Here is a 17,200-nt window from a genome sequence, read left to right as displayed (position 1 = left end):
GCCTCAGCTGAAGGCCTCACAGTTGGTTAGTGGCTAGGCTGGGGTGAGAGCACCACTGCCTCAAGTCTCTCCTCAGTCCTCTCCCCCTACCCACACCCCAAGATGCAAATGTCCAGTAGAGCTGGGCTGGAGTTCCACATAAAGTGATAAGACTTTATGCTCTTTTTGAAATGTAAAATGAGATGACAGAATCTAAAAGAATAAGAAACAGCAGAAACTAAGAAACATATTTGCTTGATATAAAATAATATTAATTTAAAACTATACCTTTACTGCTTCTGATGAAAGTACCTTTTCCTTTTTCTGACTTGTGCTCATGGGCTCATTTTCAACACTGAAAAATAAAAACCACAGTTTCTTTTGAAATTAAAAGAGAATTACTAAAATCATACAGTTTCTGGGTTTAATGAAAAAACTGAAAGGTCCTTTATATCTGAAATACTCAAGATTCATATACAAAGTGTTATACTAAAAAGATGTTGATAGGAGTCTCTACACTTGAAACACACATTTGAAAATGCTCATCTAGACTCCAGACATTTTTGTGAGTCCATTCTGCGCTGTATTTTCTTATGCGGACGACCAGCATCACACTAACGATGCACCTGAACAAAGGAGCACCCGTGTACAACTATCATAATCTTGGAAAGTGTTACCATTCTTTGATTTTTGTCTCTATTAAGGTTCTCCACAGTCTAATCTTTTTTTAATGCCTATGTTGAGTGTTATTTGGAATATATTTCTACTCAGCAAATTTTTATAAATGTATAGGGTCATCTAGCGAATTCTGGGGACACTCAAAATAGATGCAGGTTTATCTAACCCCAAATGTGTCCCAGATGGCCCCTTAAAATTCTGATTTTCCAGATAGTCACTTCTAATTGTCCTGTCTGGAATACCTTCACAGATGTCACAATAACCTATTTTGCCTGTTAGGCACACATACATTTTAGATCTGAATATTTATGTCTCTATGTTTACATATTATTTTCTTTTCATACTTTGATAATCCTAGACAAACTGAGTAGCTCCCCTCTAAAGGTTATCATGACACTCTACCACATGCTAGGCCTTGTGGATTTAAGAAGGAGTACGTCAGGGTCTTTGTAAAAAGTCTAGTAGGGGAGACTGATACACAAACAAATAATACAACTTGATACAAGTTACAACTGCTGAATGAAAGAAATGCCATAGAGCACAGAGGAAACAAGAGGCAGTGATTCTGCCTGCTTAGTCAAGTGCCCACAGAGGAGGTACAAAGGCAGGAGGTGATAGAGAATGCGGCATTTTGGGGAAACCGTGTTCTGTTTGTTTGTTTTTACTATAAGACTGGAGCACTGGGGACTTCCCTGGTGGCGCAGTGGTTAAGAATCCGCCTGCCAATGCAGGGGACACGGGTTCGAGCCCTGGTCCGGAAAGTCCCACATGCCGCGGAGCAACTAAGCCTGCGTGCCACAACTATTGAAGCCCGCGCGCCTAGAGCCCGTGCTCCACAACAAGAGAAGCCACCGCAACGAGAAGCCCACGCACCACAACGAAGAGTAGCCTCCGCTCGCCGCAACCAGAGAAAGCCCGCGCAGCAACGAAGACCCAAGGCAGCCAAAAATAATTAAAAAAAAAAAAAAAAAGACTGGAGCACAGGATCTTGTGACAGGCAGAGGTAATCCTGCTAAAGATGAGAATGAGACCAGAGGACCAGTTACAGAATGTGAGAAGCACCGGGAAGCCTTCAGGCAGGAGAATGACTGGGTGGGGGAAAACATATGGAATCATGGTGACTGGCGCGGGGGGGGGGGGCGGGGGGGGGTGGGGTGGGGGAGGGGTGGGGGCGGAATGGAAAGGAGGAGGGGGTCGATAGCTCACATCAGGATGCAAAGAGGCCACATCTGTGCTACTTAGATTTTCTATCCATACAATCCAGTGCACTTGAGCAGATTATCCAGGCAACAAGCGATAATGATAAAAAAACCCCCAAAAAACAGAAGGAACAAATAAAAAGATCATGAACACCTGGAAAATATAATGGTTTAAAATTTCATTTAGTCTCAGACTCTATGCAGGAATACAAGGACCAACAAGAAACAGCCATTGTCTTAAGCCTTTTAAATGCCAAATAGGAAAAAGCAAGCATGTAAATAAGATAAATCTGTGAGCTATGTGTTTAACGCATGGAAATTCCATAGGAAAAAACAGGAACAAAAGTAGAAAAAATAATGTACAACACAGAATTGTAACCTATATACATGTACATGTCTATAAAATAAGAATGTTTCAGATGGTTAATATTTTAAATGTGAGTGGGTTCTTATCTCTTTTTTCCTATTTTACTAGGCTTATCTTTTGCCACAGGGTTATTTACAATTCAGGTTTTTTTAAATTAAATGTCAATACTTGTCTATTTAAGCTCAAATCAAGGAAGAGACTGGCAAAATACACATAAAAAGAGCATGATATAAAAATTTGGAGTATAATCATGAATACTACTGATTATGGTGATTTTATAAGTGTATTCTCTAACTACAATCTATTTTGAATGACCTAAAAACTATCTAAACATACAATAGGCATTTTAGTATCCTAGTTCTTGCTTCAAGATTTCTGAAAGTATACTTATTTAGAGTGTTTACAGGGTATTCTATAAACTTACTGCCTTAGTGAAATTGTAAATGAAAATGGTAAAAGTGTCTTTTCCAATACAAAAACTCTGCAGAAAATGCAGCTCGGCGTCCATGGGATTTAAGGCAGAACTCAGTATCTTCAAGCAGCTATAATCATTTCCACACTATAAACACATACAAAATACCAGAAAAACAGTTGTTAAGTCAGCACATAAGTATTTTGCATTGCGCAAACAACTGAAGAATTTAAAGCTGAAATCACCAAAAGAAGTAATACTTGACACTCGTAAAACTTTCTGAAACTTACATTCTATGTTTGTTTCACTAATCTTACTGCTAAATCAAAATTTTAAAATGTGTTGAATTTTAAAACAAATATTTTAAAATTTGGGGTAAGTATAAAAATCACTGCTTCAGATAAGCTTTCCCCACTTCCTTCCTAGATTACTAGAGTCCCTTCTTCATTTGTCTCTGACATCTTCAGACATCTTCAGGATCACTCTGCTTCAATCCATTCTTCCTGGTCAAAGTGATTTTCAATCTGACCATGACACTCTTCTGTTCAAAAACTCCTTCAGTAAATCTCCATCAGCTGATGAATAAAATGAAGAGTCCTTAATATAGATATAGAAAGTTATTCACTTCCTGGTCGCAGACACACCTGTCACATAGAACTAATTCCCATTCTCAGAATGCACCAAATTCACATGCCAGCAAACCACTTTCTTCTCCTGCCTGCAACATCCTTCCCCACCCTGTCCAACTCTTAATCCTTTACAATTTAGTTCTAGCTTAACCTATATTTTTTTAAAATAAATTTATTCATTTATTTATTTATTTTTGGCTGTGTTGGGTCTTCGTTGCTGGGCGCGGGCTTCCTCCAGTTGCGGAGAGTGGAGGCTACTCTTCGTTGTGGTGCACGGGCTTCTCACTGCGGTAGCTTCTCCTCTTGCAGAGAACAGGCTCTAGGCACGCGTGCTTCAGTAGTTGTGGCATGCAGGCTCAGTAGTTGTGGCGCATGGGCTTAGATGCTCTGCGGCATGTGGGATCTTCTAGGATCAGGGCTCGAACCCGTGTCCCCTGCACTGGCAGGCAGATTCTTAACCACTGCACCACGAGGGAAGTCCATTAACCTGTATTTTTTGTGCTTCCACTGCGCTCATTGATACCCCTCATACACTTCTGCTGGTAATGACTGGCTGTTTGTCCATTTGTCGAACTAGAACTTGAACTCATTTAACTCAGGAACGATATCATTCATGGCTGTATCCCAGAGCCTAGCATCGTGCCTGACAGTGTGAAGGCACTCAAATATTGTTTGTTAAATGAATTTTTAAAATAACTGATATTAAACAGTCTCCAGTTATGTGTGCTTAATCAGAAAACACTATTCCATTTGGGAACAATGGAATAATACACATTAGTCTTTTTTCCTTAATGAAATACTAGTATAAGTCTCTTGAGAGCATGTACCATCCACTCTCATCCTGCATCATCTTTCTCTAAAGGTATAAAGAGGGGAGTAGGGCTGTGAGAAGAAAATTACTCAATAGCAACAAGGGTATTTCCAATTGATTTACAAACAAAACACAAAAAAATTAGAAGAGAATCTATAAAGACACTCAAAATACTGCATACTTAGATGTCAACTTAGGATGAGGACGAAGAAGAAGAAACATTAACAGAAAAGTCTCGAAAGACTTGGAGTGGTACTCTCAGCCTCTCAAAAATACAAGAGAAAGAGAAACATTTCCAATTCAGATGATCTCAAATGTTAAGAAAGACGACAAGCCTTTCCTATTGTTCTTTCACAATTTAACCCCCTTTGGGACCCGGGAATTATTTCAACAGCAGTATTTTTAGAAAGCACACATTCTGCTCACGGCAGGGGGTGAGGGGCAGTAATCATAATCACACGTAGGCACAAATAAGACTCCCTTGAATTTTAATAGCCTCATCTTACTTAGCTAACAGAACTCTGGAAATTACTCTTTCAAAATGGTCCAGATAAATATCAAGGTCAAAGTGACACAGAAGCTCCTCATTTTTGAAGCAAACATATTTAGACCATGTCTGAAAACCAGGAATCCAACTTACAGTCATTAAGCAACCACTTACTTTATGCCAGACGTAAAATAAAACAAAACGGACATAGGTCTGTTTCAGGGATGGCACCTTAGGGACAAAAGTCACTTCAGTCAAAATGCTTCTTTCTGGATCTGATTTTTTCAAATATGTACATTGGAAGTGTCAGCTCAGCACTCTGCCATATCTAAAATCCCATATGATCCTTCAGTAAGCAGAGTGAGGGGAAACAGGAACAGGGAGACTAACCTTGAGGCTTCTGTGGTAAAGGAAGAAAAAGACTGTGACCAAGAAACCAACTCAGTCAAAACTGATATCAGGGCATCACAAAGGAGGCAGAAACTTCTACTGTCCCTTATTTCAAAGTGACTGAGGCCAAGCCGGGGTCTGTCCTCTATTCCCCTGGACTGTTCCCTCTCATCCCTCACTTGGGTCCTTAAATATAGCACCCTCACACCTTCCAAAGGGTCTGCTCATTCCTTGGGGCATCTACACTACCTTGGGGATCTTAGAAACACATCTTCACACGACAAGCTCTAGAGTTCTCTTTGTTCACTGCTATACTGCAGGTACATTATGGATTAGACTGACTTGTGCACTGGCCTGGAATCCCACCCAGCATCTCCAACCCTGCTTCTATGGGAATAAAGACAGTTCCACACCGACAATTTCCAAACAACCCCATTCATAAACAGTGACTGCCAGCAGTAGAGTAGTACTTGTATTTTTTTTAAGGACAATTAACAGAATATAAAACAGGTGGTTATGGCTATTTCTGGGTTTCAAATTAAAAGGTAACAAAATGCTGCACTTTTAAGACAAACAGCATGTATTTTAGCCCAAACATCTGGCGTCTAAATTTCGGAACTCTTTGGAGAGAAACTGGGAGCAAAGAGGAGAGGTAATAGACATGATTATGAAGCTTCATGGCTTTGCAGTCTTAGAGTTTCTGACAGTCCTTTCCCCATAATGTCAACCCTCTCCTATAATTTATGTATCCACCTTGAAGCTTATTTACTTCCTGTTCCCATCACATGCTCCCAAAACAAGACCCATACTTACAGTTTAATCACAGGCTATAGAGAAGCTCAGTCTGTTTGATGTGACCTGAGCTGTCCAGCTACACATGACATCAGCAACTGCTCTATTTTCCCAAAGTCTTCTTCCTCATACCCTTCAGATTCTGAACATTTGTGACCCAAATCACAAGAATCAATACCCCTCCGCAACTAAGACCAGGTGCAACCAAATAAATAAATAATAATTAAAAAAAAAAGAATCAATACCCTGAACTTTTGCTGTGACATGAACTCAAAGCAGTATTCTAGCTGCTGTCTAAAATGGGACACCCATTCGTGTACCATTCAACAAACTGCCCTGAGGGAGGGGCACTGGAGATCCAAGGACAGGTGAGACTGGGCCTTCCCAGAGCCGACCAAGGCTGACCTTACCTCCAACTCAAACTTTTCCTCCTCTGTCAAGTCTTCTGCATACCAATAAGCTGATAAACTGTGTGAGAATATACAAACATACAAGTACATATAAACCCATGCCCCAGTAATTCCTTTTTTTAAAAAAAGTAATCTCATCATCTCAACTCCTTACCAAGACCTACCTCAACTGGCCCCTGGCTCCCTTCCATTCCGTGGTCTCTGCCTATTCCGGCATCTGTACCAACATGGTCCTGCCCCAGGAGCTTGAAACTGGCTCTTCGCTCTTCCTGGAAAGACCTTTCCTCTGATTTGCTCATGTCCTTACTTCCAAATGTCATGCAGGTCTTGGGTCAAATGGTACCCAATAGAGAGGCGTTTCATGACCATCCTCTCTGTACCTTATTACAGACCCACTACTTCCATCACGTCCTCTTCCCTCACCCGGCTTTATTTTACTTGATAGCTAACATTATATACAAATCTATATAACTTTCCCCTCGGAATACAAACCCTCTGTAAGCAGAGACACATTTAGATATTCAAACTAGATTCTGAAAAGCAATGACCCATCTAAGATTTTTTAAAGGGTTAAAATTATCTTTATAATTTGTAAAAGTATGTGTACTATTGTAGGAAATGACAAAGCAACATTGTTAAGTGAAAAAAAAATCAGGTTTCAAAATCCTGAAGAGAACTTTTACTTTTTCTAAAAATATGTATACATGTAGACATGCACATAGGAAATGATCTAGAAGAACAGTACTCGTCTCCGGGTGGATAGGGTTATGTATGAGCTGTGCTTTTTTTCTTTTTGATTTTCTTATAATTTCACAGCTGTTTTAGAAAAACATATATTACTATCAAAACGAAGAAAAGACAAGTATTGTAGTTGATTTTAAAACACAAAAACAAGTTAGTGAAAAATGCTAGCAAATTTAAAGTAGACAAATAACTAAACACTAACAGTACAAATATTTCATAATGGCAATTTCTCTGTATCATAATAAATACAACATTGCCAAATAATATCCTTATCTGCCTACCTAGAACAATGGAACAATCAAAAATATTTGGGCTTCCCTGGTGGCGCAGTGGTTGAGAGTCCGCCTGCCGCTGCAGGGGACAAGGGTTCGTGCCCCGGTCCGGGAAGATCCCACATGGTGCGGAGCGGCTGGGACCGTGAGCCGTGGCCACTGAGCCTGCGCGTCTGGAGCCTATGCTCCGCAACGGGAGAGGCCAAAACAGTGAGAGGCCCGCGTACCACAAAAAAAAAAAAAAAAATTATCACACATATTTTCAGCTTTGACTAATACAGCACAATGCCACCCCTCCAGCCAGGGTATGATCCTTTGTGCTTTGACAACAAAGACAATAAAAAGCTGAGCGTTTACATCTCACCCAACCTGTTCCCAGTTATCAAACTTTAAAATTCAAAGTATTTCATTCCTTGTCATAAGCATGGCAGCTATAAAAAAATTATGATCTGCCACTAAGGTAGCATCCATGTTTTGTATAAATTTTAGCACAAAGAGTAAAGGAGAAATTTCTAACATATCATGTAGAAATCACACAAAATTAGTATTTGTGAGAGCATTCAAATACCATTTTCATGTCATTTCTGGCACTACCATTTGCGCTACTTGTCATAAAGAAAATATAAAAGGTGTGCTCCTTCAAAAGCATGTTGTACTACTCTAAACAAAACTGTATTTTATATACATGGAAAGGTTGACTTCTGATTTAGTCCCAAAATTATAACACTTATTTTGACTGAATGAATAAAGGGAAGTGGGAAGAGGTGTAAAATAGCTAAGTCCTCATCTACCATCATCAGAAATCAATATAAACTGTCTAAAGTTTACAAATCAAGAAAGAATAGTAAATAGACACATGTACAGAAAGGCCAGAAGAAACAGCTTAAACGAGACTAAAACCGTTTCCTCTAAGAAGAGAGTCTCAAGAATGGGCCTACACCTGTTAAATCCTCCACAGCCCTGTGAGACACCTTGGTACTTATTTTAAGAGGGAAAGAAAGATTTGTGCTATGTCTGCCTTCCCCACAAAACTGCAGGAGTGTTTTGAACCAAAGACCATGTTGCACTGGATTCCCAGAGGCTAGTACAGGGCCTGGCACAAGTGGTACCAAATGAATACTTGTTAAAACATTGGTGAGGTTTTCAAATCAACTGATGAAAATGTTAGAACCACAGAGAGGAAATACCCAATGCATATTCATATGTAACCTTTCCAGTAAAACAAAAGTCTTCCTAATCTATAAGGCATACTTCTTTATTTTGTACACACCTATTACCCTACGGAGTTTTGGCTGGCACGATAAAGCTGGAAGAGACCTTAGCAATGAGGGCCACCTCCCTCGCTTTATAATCAAAGACAGAGAGCTAATGAACTACCCAGAGTCACACTGCTACTTAAAGCAGATGATTTAGGTGATCTCACAAAAATGAGTTGATTTTTTTTCTTTTCCTGCGGTACGCGGGCCTCTCACTGCTGGGGCCTCTCCCGCTGCGGAGCACAGGCTCTGGACGCGCAGGCCCAGCGGCCATGGCTCACGGGCCCAGCCGCTCCGCGGCATGTGGGATCCTCCCGGACCGGGGCACGAACCCGTGTACCCTGCATCGGCAGGCGGACTCCCAACCACTGTGCCACCAGGGAAGCGCAGTTGATATTTTTGATGCTCTGTTAACTCCACCCAGTTTCACATTGCAGACTAATAATACATAAGCCTTCCTCATACCTGCAGAAAGTATCAAAATATCTAATTATTCTGCATTATAAATATTCCATTTACTTATAGGCTTAATCATAATTTTTCTCACTTGAACAAGTTAATGGAGTTCATTCTTTCTTTGGAGAATTTTTGCCAACTCAGGATTATAAATTCTCTTTTTTCCTCTTTTATACAGAGATATTCACTAGGTCTTAACCAGTCTTTTTTTTTTCTGAAATAGATAATTCACATAATTTTTTTAAGTATAAGAAGGCCTAAAATGAAAAGTTTCCCTCCTGTTCCTCATTAATTCACCCAGTCTCTCATCCTCCCTAAGTAGTTAACACAATACTAGTAACAGACTTTTTTCATACTCCCCCATTTTCATATGCAAACAGGAGCATACTATACACAGTGGTTTGTATCTTGCTTTTTTAATTTTTTACTTAATGTATCTAAGAGACATTTTCTTATCAGTATATAAAAAGCTTTATCATTCTTTTTGACAGCTGTATAATATTCCACTACATGGATATACTATGATTTACCAATTAGTCCACTATTGATGGGATTACACTTTAGTTTTCATCTCTTGCTAATTAAAACAACACTGCAATGATTAAACTTGTAGAGGCAACTTTTGGCCTGTTTACAAACTGTATACAGCCAATGGAATTCCTAGAAGAGAACTGTTAAATCAGAGTATGTGAATGTGTAATACTGATAGAACTTGTCAAATTGCCCTCCAAAGTGGCGTATCAATTTACACTCCCGCTAGTAGTGTATGAGAGTTCCTCCCAACAAACTCAAGTTTTGATTATCAAACAGGTGGAGTATGGTATCTTGCTAGTCTTAATTTGTATCTTTTCCGAAGGAGACTGACTCTTTTTACGTGTTCAAATATAAATTTATAAGTTGTATAAGTGTATATATTTTCCTCAACTTCCAGGACCATAAATTCTTTATTGTACAGAGCACTGATCTAGGCCATCTGGACAGACATCCAGCTGCATGCCATTGTCTTTTATTGCCATTCAATACCATTTTCTAAGGCCTGCCTTCTGTTTGGGTCTTCCCAAGTTAAGCAGGGGATGTAGTCACATAATGCTGTAGGCTTTGAATTCAGGAAGGAAAATTCGACTCCTTACTCTACCACAAGATGTTGACACTTTTGATTAGTTATTGGACCTCTCCAAGCCTTAAATTATGTTATCTGTAAAATGGAGTAAAGATTCCTCTCTCATAAGGTTGCTTTGAGGATTAAGTAAATGTATATGTTTAAAGCCCCAATCATAGGGCTTGGATCTTATTAGGGCCTCAATTAAGGGTGGTTTAGGTTTTTGTTTTGAATTTTATTTTATTTATTTTTTATACAGCAGGTTATTAGTTATCTATTTTATACATATTACTGTATATATGTTTCAATCCCAATCTCCCGGTTAAGGGTAGTTTAGTTTTGTCATCATTAATCTGTCAGGCAAAAAGAAACACTTGACTAAGCAAACAGTTGTTTCGCTGCTTTGGGATATTTCCAATTACATACCCCCAGGAGTTAAACACTGAGAGGTAATCCTGCTGGAGTTGTACCAGTACTTGGCCTTCACAACTGACAAATAAACATTAAGAATTGGTTATTTCTGGTCACAAAACTTCAACTTATTTCTCTATCAACACCAAGCCATTTTGTATAGGGATTTCCGCTTACTTGGCATGCTGACTTTTTTTGGTTGTTGTTTTTTGCGGTACGCGGGCCTCTCACTGTTGTGGCCTCTCCCGTTGCGCAGCACAGGCTCTGGACACGCAGGCTCAGCGCCCATGGCTCAGGGGCCCAGCCGCTCCGCGGCATGTGGGATCCTCCTGGACCGGGGCACGAACCCGTGTCCCCTGCATTGGCAGGCGGACTCTCAACCACTGCGCCACCAGGGAAGCCCGGCATGCGGACTTTTGAAAGGATGCGCATTTCTGCCTCCATCTAAGACTTGCTGAGTCAAGGAGGAGCAGGCGGGACTGAGGGAAAGCACTTCCATCCCTGCTGGTATAGTTACTGCCACATCTCCCCACTAGTCTGCCTTGGCCAAGGCTGCTCATCAAACCACGCTCAGAGAGAAGTTCAGAGCAGCGAGAGGTCACTTTGTATGAGAAAGTCTTCATACAATGTTTGACCCTCGTGATACAGTACATGCGTTCTGAACCACATGTCACACACACCAAATACATGTTTGGCGCATAATGAGCTCATCTGGAAAATACTGACATACATGTTTACCTCCTCCATTAATTTAGGAACTCTCTGAGGGCAGTTTTGGTCTTTCATTCATCTTTGTATCCCACTCCTTAGCGACATACTCAACAAGTAGCAGTCACTCAAATTTATGGAATGAACAGACTAAAAAAATAGGGCTAACTTTTACTTCATGCTGATACTCTCTTTTCAGTAGAGAGCCTGGATTACTTTCCCCAGTTTCAATTTCTGTCAACCTGTTTTCTTGCTACCACAGTTGTACTGGTGTTTCTGGTATATCTGCACATCAGTGTATTTCATCAAAACTCTGGTTAGGAGATAAAATATTTTATTGAGGGAGTATTATTTTCCTCTTTACAGAATGTGCTATTACCCTTTTTACGTATTTTCCACTGAGATAAAAAAACAAAACAAAAATGTTTGTTTAATCAGAACTTTCAAAGTTAGAAGTGCTGATTAAATTTACTGCAGGCCAATTTGAGGTACACTTGCAACTCGAACCTGTTTAGAGTGTACAATTGAGTTAGCTTTCAAGGAATTTCCTCAGCAAGAAACAGAATCCCCAAGGTAGACATCTGGCAGACACCCTGTTAAGCCCAAAAGTCAGAAATCTCACTTGAAAAAAAGTATGGTTTCAATACCATAAAACAGTCTATATTTCTAATCCACTGCCAAAGGTAGGTTCTGTGCTTTCCATTAACCTGGAAGCTCAAGATTCTCACAAAATACACAGGGCTGAGGACTTCTGGAATTTTCCAGTCATTTATTTTTTATTATTATTATTATTATTTTTGCGGTACATGGGCCTCTCACTGTTGTGGCCTCTCCCGTTGCGGAGCACAGGCTCTGGACGCACAGGCTCAGCGGCCATGGCTCACAGGCCCAGCCGCTCCGCGGCATGTGGGATCTTCCCGGACCGGGGCATGAACTTGTGTCCCCTGCATCAGCAGGTGGACTCTCAACCACTGTGCCACCAGGGAAGCCCCCAGTCATCTTTACTGTTGCAGGCATGAACTACAGATGTGGTCCTTCAACACCACATAGGTATCTCTTATTCCACTAAACTAGTTATCAATTATTCTCTATAGCGTTTTCAAATCAATGAAAATGCAATCATCATAAAAATTCGGAGAACAAAGCTCTTTTTCCTTACATAACTGATGCTGTGGTCAACATTTAACTTGAAGGCCAACAGTTCTCATGCTGGTATCAGGGGCATTATTGACATTTTTTATGAGACTATCTCCTGCACTGCATCCCATTAGCATCCTGGCTCTACCCATTTATCAATCACACTCAGCCATGGTGCAAAGCAAATATCCTCTGAACTTTAAATCAATAGCCAAACACTCTGTCTAGAGAGCTTTATGGTCCCCCATGTTTCAAAATGCCCACTTTAAGGGTCGAGTGTACTAACCCTCGCTTAAAGCCAGTAGTAAGTGCTTTAATGCTCCATCAACAGAGATTCACTCCCTCACCTGAGCTAGGTAAAGGGGACACCAAGATGAGACACAGCCCTGCCTTGGGTCTCGTGATCCTGTCTTACCTTCTATCAATAGCACTATATTGGGACGCTCAAAGGAACAACCAAAAAGAGTATATGTGAAATGGGCCACAGCGTTACCCATTCTGGAATAAAGGAAGGAAAGGTCCAACTGACTTACATATTCAGATGTATTTTGAAGGAGCACAGTTCACCAGGGTGGCGGGCAGAATGGTGTGGAAAAAGAATCAGAGCTTCTGAGTCAGAGAGACCCAATTTCAAATCTCACCCCTGAAACTTACTCCTGTCATGATTTGGAGTAAATCGTTTTCCACTGGGAGTGCTATCACTCTCCCTGCCACCCACCCAGGTGGAGGTGTTTCGAGTTCTCCCAATGACCGGAGGATGCAGCTGGCAATTAGCGGGTGGGGCTACAGATGCCAAATGTCCTGCAAAGCACAGGAGAGCCCAGTTCAACAAAGAACTGTTCCACCCAAGATGCCAACAGTGTCCACGCCTAAGGACCCTATCATCTTCAGTGTGCTCAACTGTCAGAATAGTGATAAGCATACCAACCTTCCAGGCTGAGGGTGACGTTTAAATGAGACAAGTAAAAGTACCCAGCCCGTGAGGAAGTGCACAGTGGGCCCTTGAATAAATGCTGTTCTCGCCTTACTATCCCCCTCCCGAGTTTACGAACGCTGTACGGAGCTCATTTTAAACACGTCCATCATGTGTGATATAGCAAAGAAACAAAACTGAGCAATCATCTTCTCAAAGTGGGGAAAATTAGAAGGCAGGTATCCTCCAGATTTCAGTTTAGCAGTATCTGTTTGAAAGACCTTCACAAAAATTCTCTAAGCTTTAAATTGAGAGCCAAACGCTCTTTATGGCCCAGCACTAATCTAGCTTTCTTAACGCCTCTTTCACTCTGCCCCACTAATGTATACAGCCCCCAAGAGATCATAACCTCTGAAGGCTTTTGCTCAGCCTAGAAGACCCACTCCCTATTTCTCTCTTCGTGGCTAAATTCTCTACCTGTGAAAAACACCAGTGCCTTGAAGGCCCAGGTAAAACCACCTCCACCATGAAGCCCTCCCTGCTCTCCCCTATCACTTCTAATGAGTCCATTCACTGCATGCTCATAAACTGGGCTAAACATTATAGCAGTGAATTGAATTCAGTTGCAGTTTTCATCTCTATAACACCTAAAACAAATTAATATAAACACTTCCTGGATCTGGTCAACCACCTAAGACATAAGTACTGAAATGTAATTCCATTGCCAACACCTGAATTCCCATATACAACAGTGTTGATGCAAACAGGCCTTCTTTAACTGCTGAAGGTTAATGAGAACAGCAGTGAACACAATATATAAATGATGTGTTCACAGCAAATGATGCCCAAATAACAGCACACCATAAAAACAAAAGTTTTCCTACGGTTCAAATAGGGAAATATTGGACCACCTGAATCATGTCATGGTACACAGTGCTAGAGTCCTAGCAACCCCCAAAAAACTTGTGTTTGTCCCAGTTGGTACCATATGCATTTTGTGAGTAGCCAAAAAACAGCTGTTAGGATAATGCTGTAAATTTTACTTTTATTGGTCTTGTGGTTACGTTTGTGTTTAATTTTTAATTCTGTTCTTAAGAAATTGTTAAGGAATTCTGTTCTTAAGGAATTTATGTCCCATTTGTGTTTGTACACACACAGTTACATCACAAAATTCACGTAAGCCAACACTGGAAGTGCAGAAACAGAGACTATACAACCCAAGTTTGAGAGAATGCATTTTGTTTTGAGTACATGGAAAAGTCAGAATGCAGGGATTAATCCTTAATGTATGTTAAGGGGGCTCAGAGTTGCAGGCACTGCATAGGACTTAATACTTGTTCATTAACTGAAAAGAAGCTGTGTGACTTTGGGGAAGTTTCTTTAACTGTTTCTTATAGTAAAATGAAAATACTGATCGTACAGGTCTGTCCAACCTCAAAGCGTAATATTATTAAAAGTACTCTGTCAATTGTAATGGGCCAGACACACCATAGATGGTAGGATGACTGTTTTCAAGTGGTCATCTTCCCTTCTCCCAGTTCCTTGAGAGAAAGGACCTTTTTCTCAGTCATCTTTACATCCCTACCACACCAAGCCCCTCGTGTTCGAACGGACTCCCCTGCATCTAAAATCACCAGTACAAAAGGTAAACTAGGCTCCCAATAAAACCAAAAGCTTTTACTGCCTCTAAAAATAAACAGCCAAAACCCCCTTCATTTTGAAATAAGATCACAGTGACAAATCGCAATTCTGTTTCCAATCTTGTTAACACCAGGTGCTGTGTTACTTGGACATTGTTTCCGTTAGTTTCATTAAACTTTCAATAAACGCTTTGTGTCTGTTTATATCCTTGAAAAGAAAGATTTAAACTCATTTAAAAGGTAAAACACCCACACAAATGATTATCTGCTATCCCCTTAACATCTGGCAAGTTCTAAAAAAGATAAGGACACAATTAGTGTCCATATAAGCACAATTAAATTTCTCATTGTCAAAAAGCCACAGTGTGTGCCTCTCTGGAGATGAGAATGGAGGAGTGGTAAGAAGACAAGAGACAAGTTGCTGTAGTGGTTAGCTCCAGAGAGAAAAGAGATTTGAGAAGTGCCTAAAAAGCCCAAAGAGGGCAGGGCAGCAGGCAGGGTTTCAGGACAATTCTGATATAAACCTGAAATTGGCCTGCCTATTCCCTGCTAACACTGACACAAGTTTCCAACTTTTGCCGAGTCTACTTGGGATTTCTTTTAAACACTGCCTCCATATTATCCAAGGCTGTTAGTGCTGTTACAGTGATGGCAGGCACCACAGGCTGTCTGCCCACACCAGCATTCAGACATTCTGGTTGAGCCCTGTCAGACTTCAAAACTATTTTTAACTACTGTGTAACTCTGAATTTTAAATTTTCTCTTAACAGGGCAATAATAGCTAAAGCTTCCCAGGAGAAGTTTTCCAAATATTATATAGGAGCTTTCTTGGAAAGATGAGGCATTTTATTAACAGATGGTCAAAATGGAAAGATTTCACAAATAGGGAAACTGAGGAACACATAAACGACTGGAATCAAATCACAAGACCTGAATGAATATTGATGGAATCAGCTCAGTCACAGTTACAGTTCTGTTTCCTATCCATTTTTCTTTGAAGCCCTCCACGAAGGCTTTAACATCTGAAGTAAACACAGCTTTCTGGAGAGGGTCCTTCCAATCACATGAGTGATCTTCTAGTGCAATTTGGGGGAAGACGGAGCAGTAAGCCTCTCTTGCCATCAAAAGTTTAAAACAGCGAGTTGTATATCACTTAACCCCTCTTCCTCCCTCGGGACTCAGATGAAAGGACTCAGGAATAGGTAGTTTTATTAGACATGAATTTTTTTTTTAATTTCGATTTTATAGCAGCAGGTGGAGAAGGAAAAAGGACTGCAGAGAAGGGGCAAGTTTTCATTACTGAAACCAAGACAGCTCGAGTCCTGGTTTCTGGAATCTGTCTGGGAACTTGAGGCAGATGTTTCCGAAGAGACATGGGAAAGAAGGACGGCATCATCTAAATGTCAGGCAATGGTAAATAAGCCTAGCGAGGGTTTTATATTTTGATGGAGTCTTGGGAACTCAGCATCACCATTCTTTTTTTAAAAAAAATCATTTTGAGAAACTATGAATAAAATGGTAAAATCCCAGCCAAGGGGGTGGCGCTCCAAAGCGTTACCTTTCCCACAGAAGTGGTTTTCGGATCGCGCCCTCTTTGCCCTGGTGGATGGCTGGGCTCACAACTGTTTCCCATTACTGTCGGCAGGACGCCGGGGGACTCGCTTTTGCCGCAGAACTTGGAGAGCAGACGCGACTGCGGGACGGGAACCGAATCACATCCGGGGAGGGGAGGTGGGGAGGCAGAGCGCCCCGCGGGCTGGCGCGGCCTCGGGTCACGAACTTCTCCCGGATTTAACAAACCAAGCGATGCGGCACGAGAACTGGGCGAGAAGGACGAAAGTTGAGCAATGGAGGAACAGAAAGTGGCGAGCGCAGCCTGGCCGAGAGCGGCTGGCTGCGGACACCGGGGCCAGGAGCCCCCCGTCCCGCGAGTCGGCGCAGGGCCCCGCGACGTCCCCCCTGCAGCTCCCACCTGGCTGCGCCCCGGCCCGGCGCGGGCGGCTGGCTTGTTCCCGGCCTCTCCTCCTCTTCCTCTTCCTTGTCCCGGGAAGGGCTTCGGGGAGCGAAGAACCGGGAGAAGCTGTGCCAGGGGGCGCCGCCCCTCCTCCGGCCGCCGGACATCTCCCCGGCGCGGCAGCCGGTCCGCGGCCGTCCCCGGGGAACGCGTGAGACGGTGTCCTGCGCCCTGAGACCGGCGCCGCGGGACCCGGCGAAGGCAGGACTGACTCGAAGCGGGCGGGCGGGCGGTGCGGCTCAGTCCATCTCCGGCAGGAGAAGCGCGGGCACGATGCGCTCCCAGCGCGGCTACTTCTTGCGCTGTGCGGCGGCTCCTCCTCCTGCCCCCAGCCCGCCCGCCCCCGGGAGGAGCCAGAGGCCGCGGCACCGCCCCGAGCCCGGGCCCCGCGGCCGT

At 42.1% G+C, this 17,200-nt stretch overlaps 1 protein-coding gene across 2 annotated transcripts in view; it reads right to left on the bottom strand.

The window, feature by feature from the left end:
• Window positions 1–16,911, bottom strand: part of CRYBG3 (crystallin beta-gamma domain containing 3) — a 114,895-nt gene extending 97,984 nt beyond the window's left edge. For both annotated transcript variants that reach the window (XM_030860997.2, XM_060297948.1), the window contains exons 1-2: window positions 16,763–16,911; window positions 268–334 (exon numbers count right to left, since the gene is read on the bottom strand). In XM_030860997.2, the coding sequence (XP_030716857.2) occupies window positions 268–334; window positions 16,763–16,911 (216 nt within the window). The remainder of the gene's footprint in view (window positions 1–267; window positions 335–16,762) is intronic.
• Between the last annotated feature and the right edge of the window lie 289 nt (window positions 16,912–17,200).

This window comes from Globicephala melas, chromosome 4 (genome assembly GCF_963455315.2).
Source record: "Globicephala melas chromosome 4, mGloMel1.2, whole genome shotgun sequence".
NCBI classification, from domain to species: Eukaryota; Metazoa; Chordata; class Mammalia; order Artiodactyla; family Delphinidae; genus Globicephala; species Globicephala melas.
This window is presented reverse-complemented; position numbering and strand designations above follow the sequence as displayed.